The sequence below is a fragment of the Tenrec ecaudatus genome, chromosome 18 (genome assembly GCF_050624435.1).
Source record: "Tenrec ecaudatus isolate mTenEca1 chromosome 18, mTenEca1.hap1, whole genome shotgun sequence".
Classification (NCBI taxonomy): Eukaryota; Metazoa; Chordata; class Mammalia; order Afrosoricida; family Tenrecidae; genus Tenrec; species Tenrec ecaudatus.
The window spans coordinates 14,934,037-14,956,794 of record NC_134547.1 but is presented as its reverse complement, the minus strand read 5'-3'; the positions used below and the strand labels follow the sequence as shown (position 1 = coordinate 14,956,794).

The 22,758-nt window shown below is 47.1% G+C and overlaps 1 protein-coding gene across 4 annotated transcripts; it reads right to left on the bottom strand.

The window, feature by feature from the left end:
• Positions 1-1,053: 1,053 nt before the first annotated feature.
• Positions 1,054-22,469, bottom strand: LOC142432343 (uncharacterized). Of its 4 annotated transcripts, none has more exons than XM_075537487.1 (8): positions 22,433-22,469; positions 21,163-21,476; positions 19,665-19,736; positions 16,946-17,072; positions 11,369-11,430; positions 8,877-9,003; positions 7,107-7,190; positions 1,054-4,712 (listed from the first exon to the last, which is right to left on the bottom strand). In XM_075537487.1, exons 3-8 carry the CDS (start codon positions 19,677-19,679, stop codon positions 2,983-2,985), a joined length of 2,145 nt encoding a protein of 714 aa, XP_075393602.1. In that variant the 5' UTR covers positions 19,680-19,736; positions 21,163-21,476; positions 22,433-22,469; the 3' UTR covers positions 1,054-2,982. The 4 variants fall into 4 exon arrangements, with proteins under 4 accessions (XP_075393602.1, XP_075393600.1, XP_075393601.1 ...); XM_075537485.1 differs by lacking the exon at positions 22,433-22,469 and adding an exon at positions 22,169-22,423; XM_075537486.1 differs by lacking the exon at positions 22,433-22,469 and adding an exon at positions 22,249-22,423.
• Positions 22,470-22,758: the final 289 nt, after the last annotated feature.

Sequence of the window (22,758 nt, the reverse complement as noted above, 5' to 3'; positions counted from 1 at the left end):
TTTTCAAGCAAAGGAGTGAGTAAACGGCTTCCGCCTTGGTGACAAGTTTGGCCAAGGCCCAGGAAGGAAGAAGGAAGGAAGGAAGGAAGAGCTGCCAACGTGACATAATCAAGAATGAGAATAAAATGTACAAATACTTGAGGGGACTTCAAAAAGTTCTTGGAGAAGTGGAAATTAAAAGATCATTTAATTTCCCACATTTTTGAAGCCCCTTTGTATTATGAGGAAAATTGATAGAATGTAAGTAGTAAATGTTATGTACCAGTATTAGATTTTCTAGAAATTTACACTTGCACTGTAGCTGTATGTGATTATCCTTGTTCTTAGAACACATACCTAAGTATTTAGGTTCAAGAGGCAAGGTGTCTATAGACCATCACAATGCTAAACATACTTATGAATATACATGAGTAGGAGCCCTGGTGGCATGGTGGTTATGGGTTGAGCTGCTAAGTGCAAGGTCCATACTTTGAAACCACCAGCCTCTCCTTGAAAGATGAGGTTTTCTACTCCTGTGAAGTTATTGTCTCAGAAGGCCCACAGGGGCAGTTCTATCCTGTCCTACAGGGTTCCTATGAGTTGGAATCGACTTGATGGTAGTGAGTTTGGAGAGTTTATATACACAGGTTTCATTCTATCTGTGTATATAAAATCATAATCATATAATTGGAAGAGAGAAAAAACAGCAATACCAGTGAATCTAGGTAAAGACGAGATTTTATATATACGTATTGTAATTTTTTTGTTTCAAAATATATTGTTGAAAGAAATGCATACACTGCACACCGTTTGCATGAGTATGTGGGTCAGTGGAAGCCCAAAATCCATTTCCAGGGTCTCCGTGAGGATTGAGCCTTTGACCGTGGTCTAGAGATGTGAATAGCCTAGCTTTCAGACAAAGAGCACTGTATTTGATCTCCCTTTTGACTCATTTTGAATTTGTTCTAGTTTCTAATCTTTTACGCTTTCTTTTCAATTGAGTTTTGTTTTATTTTGTCATTATTGCTGTTTCTTATTTTTGTTGTTTCTGTATATGAAATCCAGGATAGGTAAATCTATGGAGTCAGTAACTGGATTAATAATTAATAATAAGGACATGGCAAGGGAAGTTGGGGGTAAATGGGAGGTTAACAAGTACAAGAAAGAAAAAAATGTTTTAATATTGGTTGTGGTGATGATTGTACAAGTCTTTTTTTTTCTCCAAGTCTTAATAGGATCAAACTATTTAATTATATGCCAATAAAATGATAAAATAAAAATACATGAAAAATAACAATACATTTAATTTCATATTAAAGTATATAGTACATAATTACATATAATTTAAAAATAAATAAATAAATAAAATTAAGTATATATATCCAAATCCCACCTTTTAGTGTTAACAAGAAATAGATGATTTCTAGGTCTCTTGTACCGTAAGTTTTGGAGGAAATCAAACAAAATCCTCATGTTCTATCTTTAGTCAGTGTGGGGTACCAGCCTCCATAATCAAATGGGTCCAAGGGGTGGTTGCATAATTGAAGGGTAAATTAGAGAGACATCAGACAAGCTAAAGCATGCTATTGCTCACCTCTGGGGGTTATGACTTCAGGAGCCAGGTTCACGCAGAGAGAGAGAATATATTTCCAACCAAGGCTTTTATATACTCAGAGGGTATGTAAACCCCATTAATTACAGGTAACCACATACATAACAAAGTGGGCTGTACCTTAACCCTAAAGGTCCCTGAGTATATTGGAGGAGTAACCTAACAACAGTGCTGGGAAAGGCAAAGGGGGAGTGGCTGTCCTCAAAGCCTCTAGCCAATAGCACTAGTCTGCTCCTATAAAGCTGCCAGCTACACAGCAACCAGCTACAAGCTTATAAGAGAGTACTTTTAAGGTAGCACTATTATGGGAGGATATAGGGGGGAACAATATTCATGATGAGAATGTGATTAGGGCCCATCTTCAATTCACAAGGGTGAAGGCTTCCCTCCACCCCAAAAACGCAGCCTGCCAGGCTCAATAGATCAGACCAAAGGAATCATCCTTATACACCCTCTCCCTGTTTTCTGCTCCCCACAAGCCAGATCTTCCAACATCCTGGACTACGTATTTGGCTTCTCCTATCTGATATTCCATCGGATCAAAAAAAAATCATCAAACACCTTGGCAATCCACTCCCACAGGTGCATTTCAACGCTGTCTTATAGGGTTGCTGTAAGTTGGAATGGGCTGGCTGGCAGCGAACTTGGTTTAGCTTGATTGCTGACTCTCTTCTACACAATGTTTCGATGAACACCCTTTTACGTACATCTATGGCAGACTCAAAATTACTTTAGCAGATCAAAGCTTTATCTCTGGAGCTAGATTCCTCATTGTAACCTGATATAATAGATGAGATTCAGCATCATCATAAGTCCTTCAATATAGGAAATTTGTAGCCAGTAATTTTACTCATTTTTCAGTTTTCAGAGCTTTAGCAAAAAATATGGTCACTGTAAGTATAATATGTAAAGAAAAGATTCCAAATGCTGCTATTCCTCCATACTCTTAGAACTAATTAGCATATTGGCAAAGATCCTGTCACATCTTTCTGTATACATTCATATTAATAGATCATAATTTATGCTAATTGAATCCACTGAAGCTGAGGGTCCTCGTGGTATCATGGGCCAAGCATGGGGCTGTCACATGGGAGAAAGATGAGGTAGTCTGTTTTCATAAAGATTAAACCGTAGGGAACCCTACAAAGCACCTCTGCTTGGCCTTATAGGGTCCTCTTAAGTGGGCATAAGCTCCACAGGGGATAAACTTTCAAGAGCTCAAAACATAGTCCTCTCTTAAAGGACGTCTAGTCCCAATATGGTTGAGTCGTCATGTTACAGTACGTGTTATAAGGATTCTGGAACCGAAGAAGCCCCTCCCAGTAATTTTAGAGGGTTCACTGAAAAAAAAACTGGAAGATGCAAATTCTAATCCAAGCCACTACCATACGTCACACACCTAAATTCTTCCCAGCGTGCACTTTCTGATGGTGTGTAAGCCGGGAACGGTGAATGAAGCCTTTGCCACACACATCACATTTGAACGGTTTCTCTCCAGTGTGAACACTCAGGTGGACGCGAAGATTTGAAGCCTGGCGGAAGCCTTTCCCACACTCCTCACACTTATAGGGTTTCTCTCCCGTGTGGACCTTCTGATGACTGTGGAGGGTCGCTTTCCAGGCAAAGCTCTTCCCACACTCCCCACATGTATACGGTTTTTCTCCAGTGTGAATTACTTGGTGTAGTTTGACGTTCGAACGATCACTGAAGCTCTTGCCGCACGCGTCACATGTGTAAGGTTTCTCTCCGGTGTGGACTCTCTGATGGTTCTGAAGTTTGGAGGACTCGCTGAAGCCCTTACCACATGTGTCACATTTGAAGCGTTTCTCTCCAGTGTGGACGTTCTGATGAACTTGAAGATTTGAAGCCTGGCGGAAGCCTTTCCCGCACGCCCCACACGTGTAGGGTTTCTCTCCCGTGTGGCCTCTGTAATGAATGTGGAGTTCGTTCTTGCGGGTATAGCTTTTCCCACACGTCTCACACTTATAGGGCTTCTCTCCAGTGTGCACTGTCCGGTGGGATACCAAGGATGAATTGTGACGGAATTCCTTACCGCAGACATCGCACCTGTAGGGCTTCTCCCCAGTATGGACCCTCTGGTGTATGTGAAAGTGGGCGGCCTGAGTGAAGCCCTTACCACACTCCTCACATTTATAGGGTTTCTCACCCCTGTGGACCATCTGATGAACACGAAGATTAACCCGCCAGCCAAAGCATTTACCACATTCTTCACATTTGTATGGCTTCTCTTTGGTGTGGACCCTCTGGTGGGAGTGGAAAGTCGAACTCTCACGAAAGCATTTACCACACTCCCCACACTGAAAAGGTTTCTCTCCAGTGTGAGTTCTGTAGTGGAGGAGGAGACCTGTGCTGCTACGGAACCCTTTGCCACAACTGTCGCATCTATAGGCTGCCTCTCCTGTGTGATTAGGAGGGTGGGTGCTAAGAGGACTCTGGCGGAAGCAACGGTCAGATGCACGGCATTCGCTCAGTTTCCCTCTCAGGTGAATTTTCTGATGAGTTTGAAGATGCGAACTCGGACTGAAGCCCCTGTCTCCGGGGTGATCACTTTGACGAATGGGAAGAGCTGAGCTATTCCTGAAGCCTTTCCCACACTCACAACGTGTATGGTGCTTTCCCGCTGAAGGTAACTGCTGACTGGGGTGATCGCTAAAGATTTTACCACATTCACCACATGTGTCAGGTTGCAATTCTGCACCAGTTGTCATGTGCTTGCTAAATGCTGATCTCTTCACGATGTCCTCACACATTCGCAGGCTACTTTCTATGTTAAATTCCTTACTTCTATTCTGACTCTGTGGCTCACTTAGATCTGAGTTTCTCAAAAAATTCAGGGTTCTCAAAGTTGAAAACTCTTCACCAATAAAACTGTTGAGATCTCCTTTCTTCTGCATTACATCCTTCTGGTTTTCAGAGCCCTGAGGAACGTCACCTTGCAGCAACAGGGAACTCTTCCCTTGAAAATGTATCATGGAGTCTTGGCTCCTGGCCAGTTCACTCGCAACCTGGTCCCAGACATGCCAGCAGGTTAGCTCTTCATGTAGAAAGCATTTCAAGGCGACTTTTTGAAGCATCTCCATCACACTTGGATCCTTGCCACCTGTAAAAATAAACAATGTTCAGAGAGGAGGAGATAAGCAAATGCTTTGTTCGGAAATGCCAGGATTTCCCACTTTGGCTACAAGGCTTTATAAAACGAAGGGAAGATTCATCTTGTGACCATCACTTTCCCAGTTCCTCATACAGATGAAGCAAAGAGGGAGGCTCAAGAGGCTCCTCTCCACTCACTGTCGTAGAAACCCATGGAGAGCCACAAATACTGGAGCTTCAGATGAGCTCCAATCCAACACTGCTGCTGAGTCCATTATGGCTCACAGCCACCCTGTAGGGTAGAGTGGAATTGCTTTGTAGGTTTCTAAGACTAAACTTTTTTAAAAAAAAACATTTTATTAGGGGCTCATACAACTCATCACAATCCATACACCACAATCCACACATATACATACATCAATTGTACAAAGCACATCCGTACATTCTTTGCCCACATCATTTTCAAAGCATTTGCTCTCCACTTAAGCCCTCTACATCAGGTCCTCTTTTTTCCCCTCCCTCTCCACTCCCCGCTCCCCCCTCCCTCATGAGCCCTTGATAATTTATAAATTATTATTTTGTCATATCTTGCCCTATCTGGCGTCTAAGACTAAACTTTTATAAGAATATAAGAGAATAGCCTGATCTTTCTTCCGAGGAGCAGCTGGTGACTTTGAACTGCTGACTTAGTGGTTGGCAGCTCAACAGATAACCCAGTACAGCACCAAGGCTCCAGATGAGGGCTACAAGTCTGAAATCAGATGGCTGGAGGACACATAGCCCCAGCCGTCACATCAATGAAAAGCTTACCAGCCTTTTCTTTCTTCCACAAAGTCTAGATTGTTAGTGTTAGGGGCCTTTGAGTCAGTCCCGACTCATAGCGACCTTAAGTACAACAGAATGAAACACCACCTGGTCCTGGGGTTCTTTTGTTTTAACCCATTACTGCAGCCACTGGGTCAATCCATCTCATCAAGAGCTTTCTTCTTTTGTCGCGATCCCTCCACTTTACTAAGCATGATGTTCTTTTCCAGGGACTGGTGGGCTGTAGCTAACCATGAGGGCAGCAGTTCAAAGCCAACAGCCACTCTGCAGGAGAAGGATGAGTTCATCTGCTCCCCTAAAGATTTACAGCCTCAAAACCACCCTAGAGCAGTTCTGCTCTGTCCTACAGAGTCACTCACCATGAGTCAAGACTGACTCCAAGCAGTGAGTCAGCCTAGTGAGCAGTGAGTGTAGTGGGCTATGAACCGGACTGTTAGTCAGGAGGTCGGTGCAGGGGGATTATCCTAGATTAGCTAAATCGGCCCAAAAGAATTAGAACAACGGTCCTCTTCATAGTTTGATGGTAGCAGGGCTGGCCTTTTAAGAATTGACTTGGGAAATCTCATCCCATCTCGGAAAAAACACAATGCTTAGCAGACGGTCAGAACTGAAAAGGAAGACCTTCGAGGTGGTGCCTACAATGGGCTCAAACAGAACGATAATTGGGAGGGGCCAGGACAGGGCTGGGCTGTGTCGCTCTGTTGCACAAAGGGCAGCTAAGAGTTATTGATACAACAGCACCGCACAGCGGCATGCTTTCACGGCCATACTTTTGGACTCACCCCATCTAGAAACCAAAGGCCCTTCGTGGTTCCCGGGGCACAAGGGAAGGGGAAGGGAGTTTCTGCTACGAGAACAGCGAGGTTGCTTTAAGGGAGGTGGGCCGATTTGGAAAAGGAGGGTGAGAATGGCTGCCAACCGAAGGAATCGAGTCAGGTCAGTGCACTGACTACACAGGAACTGTGGCCTGGGTGTACGCTATGTGGACTAGGTCTTCACAATGAGTTCTTCTTTTCAAGCAAAGTCCGGGGATGGAGAATACGGAGGAGATGGCCTCTCCGACGAGCTGGCCTTTGTGCAAAGACTTGAGCGGAGCAGGAGGGCCTGGGAGGGCTTCACAAGGGAAGACCATGAGGCAGACACAGAGGAGAGCCCTAAAGGCCACGGGGACAAGGAGAACTGCGTGCTCTGAGGAAAACTCCAAGGGGACTGGAACGGCCAAAATGGCTGAGAAAGGGGGAAAGGACCAGAGACCACGGAGGGACTTACTGGGCTGGGTGCAGTCAGGTCAGGCCTGACAGCGCTCTGGTAAAGGTTTGATGAAATGGACACTTTCTGGATAGTTTTGATCAGAGGGCCGGCCTGACTGGACTTGTTTTTCAAAGACTCAAGCTGGCTACCAGGTGGAGACGAGAGAACGGGATGGCCAGGGAGGAAACACAGAGCCCAGAAAGGAGGTTGTTGAGAACCAGGCAGGAGATGATGGTGACTTGGGCAAGGGTGTCAATCAAAGGGTGGGAAGCAGACCCGCCAGGACCTGAGAGGCCAGCCACGTGGACGGTGCTCACAGAATGCTTACTTCTCTGGGTGTCTGTCTCCATCATCCAAAGAGTTTCTTCTGCTTCCAACTGGGACAACATCACTGCTTTGAAGGGATGGTGGCCTACCAAAGAGGCAGACACGTACATTATGTCAGGGGAGCGCATGACAAAAACATATCAGGCTAAATCATGTCTTGGTCCCAATACTACAGCCCTGGCAATCTCTGAGCAATGTGCTGAGACGTGTGTGGTGGTGACCTGGTTGGTGGATCTATAAAGTGAGTTCTGCCAGTGGTGCTTTCGGCGCATCCTCACTCCGCCTAGCTGCACCCGGTCACGGGTTTGCTGCAAGGTGAGCAGTTCATGGTAAGGAAGGCGGGTGCTCGCTGTCCTTACCTACTAGTTCATTAAAAAGAAGGGAAACAATGATGACACAATGAACAGACGTCATTTCACCACCCATCAATGGCTGCCCATTCATTGGGTTTCCCAACCTCAGCCCTACGGATAGTCTGGTCTAGTTTTCGCTGTGGGGACTATGTGCTGGGCTTCATAGGACTGGCACCATCCGGGCACTACTCACTAGCTCCTGCCAGTTGATTCCCACGCACAGAGACCATAGGAGACAGAGCAGAACGGCCCCTGTGGGTTTCGGGGGCCGTCAGGGTTCACAGGAACAGCCAGCCTCGTCCTACTTCCAGGGAGCGGCAGCTGGGTATAAGCTGCTCACCGTGCAATTAGAAGATTGGTGCTTCATGCCCCGAAGCACCAGGGCCCCTTGAAACCGGCTCCATGATTGTCAAGTCCCCCTTGCCGAGCACATGCACCCCTGGGGGAGTCCACTGATAGCAAAGGGCAGGTTTTTGCCTGAGAAAATGCTTAGGAAAAAAGCTATCCCTGCTGTGTGGGAAACTAAGAACCGGGAAGAGAATGCCTGCGGACAAATTCTCTCTGCTCCTAAGAGTCTGGAGAAAGGCATTCCCGCTAGAGTTAGCGACGAAGTCCAGTCATCCTCCTAACTAACAGCTATCCCCCGCACTGTCCCCCATAACAATGTCAACGTACACATAAACACGCGGTTGCTTTCTAGTAGCCCTAGAGGCTGGCTTAGGAACAATCAGACCCTATTGTCCGCCCAGCCTCCTCGGACGAGGATCAGACTGCTCCCCTGGAAAGGAGGTCAGGGACACGTAAGGTCAAGCTGGCTCAGAGGCCACCAGGGCTAGGCCGCCATCCAAAATCTAGGACCTGCCCATCCTGTTACGTGTGTGCTCCTAGGATCTCCCCTTCCTATTATGCGTATGTCTCTAGCACCCTGGTTCTCCACCTTCCTAAAGTCGCGACCCTTTCATCCAGTTCCTCTCGTGGTGGGGACCCCCCGAACCAGAAGATTATTTTCGTTGCTACTTCACCACTGTCATTTTGCTACTGTGATGAATCGGGCGATGCCTGTGAAAGCATCCTTCGAGCCCCAGAGGGGTCTCGACCCACAGGTTGAGAACTGCTGCTCTAGTACATGCCGTTCCTTTGACTTATGTGTGTGACGTGATTGTGTAAGTCGGTTAGAGAACACATTTGCTCTGTCTGATTCCGGCTTGTCTGTTGTGTCTTTAACATTCCCCTTCAATTACACAACCACTCCTTAGGACCCTATCGGTTGTGGCGGCTGGTCCCCGCCCCCTCCCCACCCCACCTGTAAAACGGTTGTCCTCAAGGTCAGAGACCTATGTCAAAAGACCCAAAGCTGTAAACAATGGAGGACAGACTCATGGGGGCGGAGGTTCAAGTCCACGGGGCGCTGTCCTCACCCACAGAGACCAAGTTCTTGAAGTTCTCCTGCATCACGTCGTGGTACAGAGTTCTCTGGGTGAGGTCCAGCAAACCGCGCTCTTCCGTGGTGAAGACCACAGCCACGTCCGTGAATGTCACTGCTTCCTGCAACGTCAAACACACACAAGTTCCATCCCACAACCAACCCCCACCGGCAGCAGAAGAGCCGAAAGGTCACAAAAACATTGTTCCTGATTGTGGTGCCGTGACGGCTTCTGTATGTCCCTCCCGAGCGTGGTCTACATTCTTTTATGACAACGGACCTGCCCCGTCTTCCTAATGTAGGAGGCAAACTGTGAGCAGCAGCGCCAACGTCCGTGACGATGGCCGGGACCGGGTCTGCCGCACCGACGGCTGTCAGCAGTGGAAACCAACAACGACAACGAACTGTCCAATCTTTGGCGTCTGACAGAGCAGACGCCTGGGGGAAGCAGGGCAGGTGGGTGAGGCTCGCATCCCTGTTTCACCCCATTTAAATGCAGAGGCCTCCGCTCACTCGGTGCTCTGAGAAGAAGGTGTGCACAGAGGGGAAGGAGCGGGCAAGACGAGCGAGCACCGTAAACAGACAGAGCAGCAAACCCCATGTCATGGAGTCCACGCTGAGTCACCTGCTGCTAAGCAGAAGTGCTCCCTCAGGTTTTCTTGGATGTCGGCTTCAGGGAAGCAGACTGGCAGTCCTTTCTTCCGTGGGGCCTGTTGTTCCTTAGCGGAGGCCAGCACTAAATTCACCATGTGGAGCACTTACACCTCAACCCGGGCATGTGTGGCTACTTTGATAACAATACAACCCACACTCATTTCGGGAGAGAAAACACAGCTCCTCTTTCTGTGAGAACCTGGGATGAGGATCCACCGTGCCCTGCTTCAGATGTTCTGCTTACAGCTATCTGAGGGGGCAGATATGAAACGTGTTCCTTCGAGCACAAATAACAGAGCTAAACCAGAATTGCTTTTGAAGGAAAAAGAATCTATTATACCTAGAAGGGGGGGGGTGGCAGAATGTCACCGCAGAGTTCTAAAATAGTAAAATTCCAAAATTCTCTAAAAGTTTACTGGGATCAACTTTTTTTTTTTTTTTTTTTTAAGGCTACCGTAGCGGACCAACCAGAATGAGAAAAAATGAGAATGCGTGACACTCTGTGACAAATGGAACTCATGTCACTGAACCACTGGTTTAGCAATTATTTAACGGGAATCGAAAAGGTTGTGTAAATCTGTACTGGAAATACAAGATGATACATGTTTTCTTTTTTTATACATGCATTTTTAAACGGGGAAGGTATTACACATCAATGAAACATGATATAATCACTTAATATCATGCAATCCCTTAAACTGCAGGTGATATAACTAAGGAAACATAATTCACAATTTCCCCTCGTCTCCACCAATGCCATGAAATAAATGTGTATAGACTGGCGGAAGGAAAATGATTTGCTCCGTAAACTTTCACTCAGACCACAACAAATATTTCAAGGGGGAAAGAAATTCCCTTACCTATTCTGAGACTCACCTGTAAATCAAAACCAACCACCATTGGGTCAATTTGGACTGAGTGACCCTACGCAGCAGTTCTCAACCTGTGGGTCATGACCCCTTTGGGGGGTGTGTGTCAAATGACTCTTTTTCGGGGGTTGCCGGATTCATCGCAGTAGCAAAATTACAGTGATGAAGCAGCAACACAAATAATTTTCTGGTGGGGGGGGGGTCGCCACAACATGAGGAACTGTATCACAGGATCACAGCATGAGGAAGGTTGAGAACCACTGCCCTACAGAGTAGAACGACTCGCTAGCTGAGGCTGTCCATCTTTATGAAAGGAGACAGCCTCATCTTTCTCCCGCGGAGTGGTTGGTGGAGTCGAACTTCTGACCTTACAGTCAGCAGCCCAGTGAATCACCACTACACCAGCAGGGCTCCTCTGTGTTCTTAGATACATATGAACATGTGGAAATGGAGGACAGGAAAAGGAGCTGGCCTGTAAGCATGGTAGGAGCAGGGGTCGTTTTGTTCTTTATTTATTTTGGAGTGCTTAAGACTACTATTTACCCAGGAGAAAGATGAGGCTCTTTTACTGCTGTGTGCAGCTACAGTCTCAGGAAACCACCTGGGAAATTCCACCCTGTCCTATAGGATCGCAGTGAGTTTGGTTTTGTATTATTTTCTTCAACTGATAATTAAGAAAGGGGCCCTAATGGACTGGTGAGTTCACTGTTCCGTGGGAGAAAGATGGGGACAGCCTGCTCTCATAAATACTGACCACCTCGGAACCTAGGGAGTTCTTCTCTGTCCTACAGCGGTGCCTTGAGCCAGAATTGGTGGGTGGATCAGAAAGATGAACAACACAAGTGTATATGCCAAACACACAGCATGCACTCACTATCTGCTACCAGGAACCTCCCCAAGGAGGGGAGAGAGGATATGTCCCACCTCTGCGAAGTTAAATCACAGAAAGCAATGCCTTGCTTACCTGACACTTGGGTGCTTTCTCTGGCTCCTTCTGTGGAAGGTCAGAGTCCCAAGGAGGCACACCTGCAGGATAAAGCGGCAGTGAGGTGCAGAGCGGGGCTGCCCCCAGCCTCCCTCCGCTGCGTCTCCCCTCTCACTCCAAGCAGGGCTTCCATCTACCACCGAGTTTCATTCTGTTGATTGTTTTATTTAGGTCACTGGGTGCGAATTTTAAGAAGAAGGAGCGATTTTCAGGGAAAGGCAGGGTCAGGGTGGGTCTGCACATGAGCCTCACAGCAAATGGTCAATGGGCAGGAAGAGACTGAGGGAGGCGTTTGTGTCTCTTGTTTGTTTGTGGCTTCCCCTCTTTTCCTTTCCCTCTCCTCCTCCCTGCCTTCCCTGTAGACATCAGTCTGTTTCGTTGGGTATGAAAGCCTTCTTCTTTACCTTTGTCTTTTACCTCAGTGGTCTCATCCCGTGTCCGTCTTTCTGTGATTAGCTAACTTCACTCAGCATAAATCGTGCCATCAAAACTCACAGTGACCCTACAGGACAGGTAGAACACCTCCGTGGGTTTCTGACACTGTCATTGTTTATGGGAGAAGACAGACCTACCTTATTCCCCCAGGAGCACCTGCTGGTCTCGAACTGCAGACCTTCCAGATGGCAGTCCAATGCATAACCACCACACCACCAGGGGTCTCACTCAGCATGATGACGTGTTTGACGGTTTCATGATTGTGATGCTTAGTATGCCACTGTAGGTATGTAAGCAAGCTTCTTTGCCCGTTCCCCCATGGACAGGCATCACGGTGTTCCCATCACCTTGCTATTATGAATCACGTTGTGATAATCACGGGTGGAGGTCTACTTGTTCATGTTTTGTTCTTTACTTAATTTTTAACACTTTTAGGGACATTATACAACATACAATTCAATGGTTTAGCTGCATTGAAAAGACTTGTGCGATCACCACCACAGTCCATGTTAAATGTCTTCATTCTCGTCTTCGTTATTACTAGCTCCGCATTTCGCCCCAACTTCCCCTGCCAGGACCCTCAGAAACGACCAGTGCAGTGATATCTCTGTGGATTACCTATCCCACATTTCAGATAAAGAAAACCACACCAAAACCAAAATCAAAACGACTTCCAACAAAAACAGCGAAACCCAAACAAAAGAAACACAAAGTCTACAGTCCACAAGAAAGCCGAAAATGTTAAACACCAGAACAAATTTAAAATGGGTCAAAAGGGAGAGCAAGTGTTACACTTGAACTCCGTCTCCTTAGCTCCACTTTGCAATGCGCTCCCTGGTCACGGGGTGCTCCGTATTTCTTCAGGCATCTACCAGGTAGAGACTGCTGGGTCGCAGATCCCTGTTGGAAAGATTGCCGAGTGTCAGCTAGCATTGTTGGTTCCTTGGCTGTCGTTTGTCATCCTGCAGTCTCTACTGTTAAGGCTACTTCTCTCTCTGTTGACTGGGAGTAAGAAGGGGTAAAGAGGCACAGTCTCAAAATCCCTCAGGGGCACTCCTAACTCTTTTCTACCAGGTTGCTATGAGTCAGCATCAACTCGATGGCAGGGAGTTTGGTTTGGAATATCTCTGTTGACCAGGTCTAAGTGCAAGGACCCACAGGCCAAAGGACGAACTCTGCTTCCAGGTCCACCATGTGGTACTGGTGAGGTCCCGTCTGCCTCGGGGACACTTCATTTTAAGGGCATGGGAGAGCAAAACTGACCACTACACTAGTTTGGGCTCCACACACTGCATTTGCATCACCCCACCCTCTGGGGTGTCATGCACTTGAAATACATCATTGGTAACCTACCCAATGCTGTGGGCCCCGTCATTTGCATCATCTCATTGAGTCCTTATTGGGATTACAAAAACTAGGAGTTCATTGTTGTCGTTAGGTGTCATCAAGTTGGATCCCACTCACAGCAATGTGTGGTTTGACAGAATGGAACACTGCCAGGGACGACATCGTCCTCACCATCATCCCTGGGGTCAAGCACATGGATGCAGCCACTGTGTCAATCCATCCTGTGGAGAGCCCTCCTCCTTTTCAATGACCCTCTACTTTACCCAGCAATGCCGGTACCACTTAATAACACGTCCAAAGTACATGAGATGAAGTCTCCCCGTTCTAGCGTCTAAGGAGAATTCTGGCTGTACTTCCAGGACAGACTTGATCATTCTTCTGGCAGTCCACGGTAGATTGAATGTTCTTGAGCGCCATGATTCAAGGACACCAGTTCTCCTTGGTCTTCCCTTCTTCATGGTCCAGCTTCCACATGCAAAGAAGGTGATCCAAAACGCCATGGCTCAGTCAGCCGTACCTTAGTCCTCAAGAGTCTCATCTTATTAACACTTTAAAGAGATAGTTTGCAGCAGATTTTCCCAATAGAATATATTGCTTCATTTCTTCACTTCTGTTTCCACAGGCATTGATTCTGGATCCAAATAAAATGAAATCCTTGACTATTCCATCTGTCTCTATTTGTCATGATGTTGGCCAGTGGTGACGATTCTATTTTTGTTCACGCTGAGGGGTTATCCATCTAAAGGCTGTAGTCTTTCATCTTTTTAAAAATAAGTTTTATTGACATCTCTTACACATTTCAATAGATCCATTCACCTGCAATTCTGTTGCTCAATCCCATCTGGTGGAGTCATACAATCATCCTCTTCCCTTCCTCCCCCCTCTACTCCCTCTGGATCCTCAGGGAACCACCACCCGTCCCTATCTGAGGGGTTATCCATATTGACCTTCATGTATGGAGCGATCCTAAATATACAAATGAACACGAGAAAACATAACGTGATCAATGAGGTAGAACACAAAAGTACCATACTAGTAAGGGGAAGAAAAATTAAAAACTACAGGATAGTTATGTGGTTCATCAGTGCCACATGGCACACCCTGGCTCTATCATCCGTTCCATGTGGCCCTTCTAGGAGGGAGGACTGTGCATTCATTCTTCAGGTGGACTTTGGGTCTCCGTTGCATCCATGCCCCTTCACACCGAGTTGCCTGAGTGTATTTGAACTCCTGATGCCTCTTTCCATCGATAAATGATTACAGAGGCCGGTGTGCTTCTTCCATGTGAGCTGTGTTGCTTCCCACTTACGCAACAGCAAAAACACCCTTTTAGTCTTCCGCAATCGTGTCTGAAAGGCAAGCATCCTACAAGTACACGGAGTGGTCCAGTGCCCCCACCCCCACTTATGCCTTTAGTCTAGCCTTTCATCTTCATCAGTACGTACTCCATGATCACTTCGCTTTCAGCCAGTAAGGTTGTGTCACCTGCATATTGCAGACGGTTGATGAGTCTTCCTCCAATCCTGAGGCAGCACTCCACCTTTTCAGGTAATTTGCTCTGCATATGGACTGAGAAAGTATGGTTAAAGGCTACAACCCTGACACAACCTTCCAGATTTTAAACCGTGCAACAGCCCCTTCTTCTGTTCAAACAACTCTTTCTTGGCCTCTGTACAGGTCTCACACGAACACAACTGATTGTTCTGAAAGTCTCATCCTGCACGACGGTATCCATAATTTGCTCTGATCCAGAGTTGAATGGCTGGAATCGGTAAACCTCTCTGGTGCTCTCTGCTTTCAGCTAAGATCCATCCGATTACAGCACAAATAGTCCTTCTTCCACATCTTCTTCTATATCCAGCTCAGCCTTCTGAAAATCACCTGTGGAAAGACTTCTCTCTACAACCGTGTTTTAAATGATCTTCAGCAACATTTTACTCGTGTGATTTTGATGCCACAGAGTGACCCTACAGGATCAAGCAGAACTGCCCCATTGGGTTTCCAAGGCTACCATTGTAAAGGCTACATCGACCTCCCAAGGACTGGCCTGAGGACTCACTCTAGGACCCACGCTTTCAGTTAATAGCCAGTGCTTAAGCACCGCACCACCAGGGCTCTTGGGCGCATACTGTGTCTGTGTATAGGGCTTATTTAATGTCAGACGGACACCAAATTATTTATAGGAGATGTTTAAAGTGAAAAAAAAATGTCAGATCCAAAACATTAAGGTTTTCAAGATGTGATGTCTCATTGAGTCCTTTTCTAGCCCCTTCCTGAATTTGGAAAGGAGGAAGGACGAAGGTCTTGGCTTCTCACACCACAGCCCTGGGTACAGATGACGGAAGGCACGCTGTGGTGAAGAATCTTTTCGGTTAAGAGGGTTTCTTTCACGTAGTAAGTGAAATCGTTGCGCCACACACGGAGCGAATAATGAGGACATGTTAGAGGGTACTTGGGAGTCTCATTTAGCACTTTGAAGTCTGGGCAGTCTGTATGTGTTGAGCTATGTGGTGGTGACAGTCCTGATTTCAGCTGCACACACGTCAGCGTGCACGCTCCGCCAGGACACCTCAGAAAGCAGACCTTGGTCAGGCGCTGATCGGAAGACACAAATCACTCTAAAACAGTGGTTCTCAACCTGTGGGTGGCGACCCTTTGGGGGGGTGGGGAGGAACGACCTTTTCACAGGGGTCACCCGATTCACAACAGTGGCAAAATGACAGTGATGAAGTAGCAACGAAAATAATGTTATGGGGGCGGGGGGCCCACAACATGAGGAACTGTATGAATGGGTCGCAGCCTTAGGAAGGTCGAGAACCACTGCTCTACAACATCCTGGGCACTCCATTTGAACATGACCTCCTAGGTATCTCCATGACTCGTGAAAAAGCAGCACAGATAACTGCCATCTTTGGGAATGTTTCTAGGCCCCGAGGAGACACCGGTCACCAAACCAGGAGCAAGTCCCTCCTTCAGTCCTGGACACAACAAGAAAGGATAAAGGAGAATACAGACTGGATGGTGATGTAAAGAGGGTAGAGCGAGAAGTCTCCTCTTGTGACCTTACAACGGAGATGGACATGGCAGGAGAAAGGGGGTCAGGGAAGAATTTCCATGAAAGAGAATTTCCTACAAGAGAGAGCAAGTAAAAGGATGGAAGACAGAGCTTAAAATGGTCAGTGGTGGTATCTGACGTCATCAGGTGTGGGGCCTGTTTGCTATCTGCAATACGAGATGAAGAGAACATCTTTGGGACATCTTAGGAACCAGGACAGGGAGAAGACAAGAGGGAAAAAGAGAGTATGCTAGAGAAGTCAGGTGTGAAGGTCAGATGGTGGAGGTGGCTATGAGCCCCACGAAGAAGTGGTCACTCTTAAGAAACAAGCGATCAAGGGTTTTGAGTGGAGGAATGGCTCGACTGGATTTATATTCCCCAGGAACCACGTTGGCAGTTCAAGGCCAACCAGGGCAGGCTAGTAGTCACTTATTTCAAGAACCAGATTTATACACACCACTCTCTGTAATGAAAACATAGTTTGACCAACTTCTGGGCCAATGTCTGCTTTCATTTGCTCCCACCGAATCATACCGTGTGTGTCACTGGCCACAGCCTGTGCTGTGCGACTCTGTCCCTCTTTTCTACTCTGTTTTACTTCATAAAAAAACTTATGGATAGTAGAATCCTATCCCCCCAATCAGGGGACCCTTCCAAGACCATGTGAAACCTTGAAAATCGGAGGCGATAAAGACACTCCAGACAGAGCCTGTCCTCACCCAGTGAGACCACGTTCCGGAAGTTCTCCACCATCACATCTCGGTGCAGCTTCTTCTGGGCGGGCTCCAGTAGCTCCAGCTCCTCCTCCGTGAAGACCACGGCCACGTCCTCGAATCTCAGTGCCTCCTATAAGATCAAGCGCAAGTACAACCTGTCCTAAGACCATTGTCCATGTGACCAGGATGGGCGGGAGGATGGAGGTTACTTGCTCCCGATTTTGAGGACCACGGGTCAATATGTAGAGTCCCTGCCTTTCTCCTTCTGTCCTGCCAATCCCACAAACTCATCCATTCAGCTTCACCCAACACATGCCCAAAATGACAGTCCTTAAATTCTTATTTCATGTCCTCAGAGTAAATGCCGACCACTCAAGAAAGTTGTATGCTGGGATATGCATGGCATAGGTTTTGATACAGATTATCTTCCCCCTCCAAACCTGCCATCTCAAAAAGATGGCTCACTCTATTTTCAGTAGAATTTGATTACATGTACCACCTTCCAACCATACGCTATCGATTCTGGCATGATCGTTCTTTACTATTTGTAAGAATAACGAGCTCTTGGATGCCTGTCTTGGACAGCTCTGTAGTACGCTGTCTCCGCTCTCAGGGCGCATGCCACGTCTATGAATTCCAACGATGATGCACCGAGTTGTCGCTGTCATGCCTCGCCGCGTGTTCCAATGATGTGTCCCTTCTTTGCCAGGTGACTCGCACGAGTTCCCTACACATCTCAGTTTCCGTTTTGTATAATGGTTCGGTGGTTTGCTCAACACAAGCTTCTTTCAAACATAAACAAGAGAACATACACATATATAAGAAGGAGCGTTAAAGAGTTCATAGAAAATGGAATTAAAAGGTAATGTAATTTTTCCACACACATCGCCCTCATATATGTACACACAAGACATGCGCACACATATCACTCGTTAACAGTGGGGGGTGCTGAGTAACTGATTAGTAAACATTCTTTATAAAAGAATAATGCTTACCCCAGGACAAAGTTCAGAAAGGTGGGGGAATAGTGATATTTGCACCCAAAAGGTGTGTAGAGATGATTGAATGGAACCAACAAAACACATTGAGACATTTAAAATTAGCAAAATCCGTAAGCTACTTTAATGTCTAAGAATGTGTTTGCTGTTGTTATCAGGCGCCGTTGAGTCAGTTCCGACATGTAATGACCGAAGGCACAACAGAATGAACCCCTGCCTGGGCCTGGACCTGGGCCTGGGCCACCCTCGGAATCGTTGCTATGACTGAGCCCATGGTGGTAGCTACTTTGGCGATCCAGCCTGTGGAAGGTTCCTCTCTTTGCTGCCCCTTTCCTCTACCAAGCCTGATGTCCTTTTTCAGGAACTGGTCTCTCTTGATAACATGTCCAAAGCATGTAAGGATGAAGTCTCTATCTTCACCTCCAAGGAGCATGCTGGGCGGACTTCTTCCAAACCAGATTTGTCTGTTCTCTTAGCATTGCCCGCTACTGTCAGGATTCTTTGCCAGGACCATAATCCAAATGCATTGATTCTTGCTCAGTCTTCCTGATTCAAGGTCCACCTTTCACATGCATAGGAGGCTAGTGAAACTACCAGGGCTTGAGTCAGGCACACCTGCGTCCTCAAAGTAGCATCCTTGCTTCTCAGCACTTTAAAGAGTCTTGTTCAGCAGATCCACCCAGTGTAATCTAATCGCCTGACTGCTGCTTCCATGAGCCTTGAATGTGGATCCAAGCAGTGAAATGCTTAACAACTTCCATCTTTTCTCAGTGCCTCATGATGTTACCCATTGATCCAGTTGTGGGCTCTTTGGTTTCTTTACACTGAGTTGTAATTCATATGAAGGCTGCAATCCTTGATCTTCATCAGCCAAGTGCTTCAAGGTTACGTCTGAGTTGGCAGTAGTTAAAATTTACAGGCCCAACAGTTTAAATGGACAATGAAGTAGATATATACACACCCACACCCACACACACACTTTCTTTCTTTTTTTACACACACACATTTCACACTAGTAAATGAGAAATGGGAACCTTCAGATATATACTGAAATACAACACTCTATAAAAGTACACGTGGATGAGGGAGGGGAGAAAGGGGAGGGAGGGGAAAAAAAAAGAGGACCTGATGCAAGGGGCTTAAGTGGAGAGCAAATGCCTTGAGAATGATTGGGGCAGGGAATGTATGGATGTGCATTATACAATTGATGTATGTATATGTATGGATGGTGATAAGAGTTGTATGAGTCCCTAATAAAATGTAAAAAAAGAAAAGAGGAGAAAAAATGATTAGGGCAGGGACTGTACAGATGTGCTTTATACAATTGATGTATGTATATGTATGAACTGTGATAAGAATTGTATGAGCCCCAATAAATTGTTAAAAAAAAAAGTACACGTGGAAAAGAATATTTCCAAAGCACGGACTTGGTCAAAGCAAAACTCAAAAGATGTAATTGTTGCGTAACGAAGTGGTTGATGGGAGAACCACTCATTCCCAGGCTTTTCTTGAGTTTTATCCTTGGGGAAAAAAATGAAGGCTAAAGATAAAATATAAAAACTCCAAGCCAAGCCAAGGTGAGCCAGAAAACATACAAATGAGCACAGCTGGCAAAACCCGGTCCACCAATGTCTGCTGTTTGCCTTGGGACTTTTCAGGAAAAAACAGAGTCCAATCTGAGCAGCAAGAAGACATTTTCAGAGCAAAGAGCTAAGCTCACTCACCATGGACGCTCTCATTCTGCTTCCTGCTTCTGGTGCTGGACGGTCTTGACATGTGAGGAATCCTGGGCCCAACTAGGGAGGGAGAAGCAAGACGTGAAAAGGCGACTGGGGATCCTGCACACCTTCATGGACACTGACAGCGAATCAGCCTAGAGGTTGGCTCCTTCCTCTGAATGGTTTCAGCTGCACGTCTCCCCCCCCCCCCCCCCCCGCAACAATTTTATTGGCACATAATTAACATATCACACAATTGAAGAGTACGATCATTCGCTCACATCAAGGGGAGTTGTACAATCACCACCACAGGTATCTCAGAGCCGTCCCTGCCATGGTCACATGTTCCAACTGAGCTGTGCAATCACGATCCATTCTAGTGCTCCCGCCCCGCTCCCACCCTCACGGCTCACTCCCCAAATCCCCCTTCCCTCCCCACCGCCCATCCTGCACCCCTGCATTCCCTACAACACCTTGTAGCAGTTAATTACCATCACACATCCATTGCCCCTGTGCTTCACAGGTGGGAAACCCCACAGAAAACAGTGCAAGACAAATCACACTAAGGTGGTAAGGAGAAGATCCTATTAGCATTAAGGCAAACATCAGAGGGCGAAGACCCCCATTAACGTTCAAAAAGTCAGGGAAGAAATTTCTCTCATGGGACATCTAAGAGATATTTGGACCCAGTACTAATTCAGGTCATGTCTACAGGGAGGATAACTGGCCTGGTTCTGAGTTCCATCCTGCATCCTCAGGATTATACTAGACTCTGCCTGATAAGTAAGGCTATTTGGGACTCTTGCCTTTGACTAGAGTGGACCTGCCAGGGGCTCAGTCTGACTAGGAGTTAGGGTTTAGTGGGAGTGCAGAATTCATGCTTGGATCTATGCTTCCCCCCGCCCCAACGTGCTGTAACTTGGCAATTAATACATGTCATATCACTCTATAGTTCAATCATTTGAAACGTAATGGTACAATTTCTTCCATAATCAGTCTGCAGACATACTTTTCCTTCCTGGACTTCTTGACATCGTTTCCTTCTTATCTCTCCTATATCTGCTGGCGACTCTCCCCAACGCCTTATTATGTTTTCTTTTGCTGTAGGTTCCATGTCTCTGGGTTTCTTTACCGAAAAACAGAAATAAGTAACAGAGCTTCAAGAGGGGCCACCCCAATGGCGGCACACCTGTGAGATACAGCCTATTTCACACAAGCCTAAGTAACATATTACAGAACTGGCCGCCGTACGATTCCTGCAACAGTAAGCATCTTAATACTGCATACAGCCGTCAACGTAGCAAAATCTCCTTTGTCCAACAACCAATAGCACACCAATCTTGGTACCAGCTGCAGGTCTTGATTACAATCCCCACACTGTCACACCCTGTCTCCCACTTCCTCTTTGTGTTTTCCTCTCTTAACCCTTCTGAACTTTGTCGGCAGGTAAGTGTTACTTACCACTTGCAAGCTCAAAAGTTTGGAAATTCTATGGCATGCTTACCTCTCAGTGTTACTGTTCTTCCCCGGATGGACCTATTCTTTGGCTGAAAATGGAAACAGGGTTGAGTTCATAGGCAGCCCTCAAGGCTGACTAGAAGCCATCATCTTGGGGCTTCTTTAATATGATTTTGAGTTGTGGTCCACATGTTCCCCTCAGCCTAACCAGGGCCTTCTTTCAGAGTAGTTAGTAGGAGTAGGCGGGCACCATCTAGTTCTTCTGGTCTCAGGGTGGAGGTGATTGGCATTCAACTCTCCATCCGTCCACTGGACTCACTGTTCCTAGGCATCCTTGATTTTCATTACTCTTCTTTACTCCTGATGGGGAGAGACCCAGAGATGCACCTCAGATCGTTTTCCACAAGCTTTTCAACCCTCAGCTGCCCGGATGTAGACCCCTGTCTTTGTGGACTGTTAATAATCGACTTTGGTGTCCCCCAAACCATGGTTCTGAGGCTGAAGATCGGTGATCCATTCCCTCAAGGTGTTCCCTTATTTCTGAGAAGTTTTCATAAATCTGCTCCCCGTAAGATCCACCAAGGGGCCCTGGTGGCACTGTGGAATGTGCTCGGCTGCTAAGTGTGAGTTCAGCACTTTGAAACCACCAGCGGCTCCAAGGGGAAAAAGATGAGGGGAAATTTCTACTCCTGTAAAGAGTTACCAGAAACCCACAGGGACAGGTCGACCCTGGCCTACAAGGTCGGTGGCTAGCAGTCTGAATGGACTCAATGGCAGTGAGTCTGTTTTAGGCTCCTCCACTTTCACGGGCATACTCGCAGCGAAGGTTTCTATCTTCTGTCAGAGCTATGACTATTCGTGAGTGGACGCCCACAATCCCACGCACCATTTCTATGCCTGGATTTACCCACGGGTCTTACAGGCACGGGGATTAAGATCACAGGGTTGGAACAAGACTGCTAGGCTGTAGTGGACATCCCCCGCAGTAGCCCAAGGGACCCTGTCCTTCCAAACGCAGCATCATTGAAAGTCCGGAAGGGTTCAGCCCTGACCTGACCTCCGCCCGCAGGTGCTTCCAGTGAGAAGGGCGCTTGGGAGGGAAGAACGGTGTAAACAGCAGGATGCGCCACACCTGGTCTAAGGTGCTGGGTCGGTGCGGGAGGAGAGGAGAGGGTGCAAACTGCCGTCCTCCGTCTCTCGGGTCGCGCTGTGGCCGCCCTGCTCTCTGTTCCACTAGCGACACCGCACGCGGCCACGGCCACGGCCACGGCCACGGCCACACGCGCGTGTGTGCGAGAAGGGCGGGGATCACTCACCTGCCAGACCGGAACTCCAATGCGTGCTCGCGCTCCCAGGCGGAAGTGACGATGGGAACTACATTTCCCAGAAGCCCCAGGGGAACATGGTGAGCCCGGCCCTCCCTTCCCAGAAACGCTCGGAAGATAAACCTTTGATTGGGAACTCTCAGCGCAAATCCATTCAACAAAATCAAAAGTGAAATAAAAATGTAAACGCTTCCAAGTGCTCCGAACTCCAGGACTACAATTCCCAGAATCCTCTGCGGAGTCTACGACCTCTCAACGTCCAGTAGTTCCTAGTAATACTCATGCTTGTTGCCCCCTTCCATTCCTGGACGCGCAGT

Coding starts and splice junctions, on each gene's coding strand:
- LOC142432343 (XM_075537487.1), bottom strand. Junction 11,431..16,945: donor CCGGAACGTGGTCTCACTGG/GTGAGGACAGGC, acceptor TTTATCCTGCAG/GTGTGCCTCCTTGGGACTCT. Junction 7,191..8,876: donor CAAGAACTTGGTCTCTGTGG/GTGAGGACAGCG, acceptor CCTCTTTGGTAG/GCCACCATCCCTTCAAAGCA.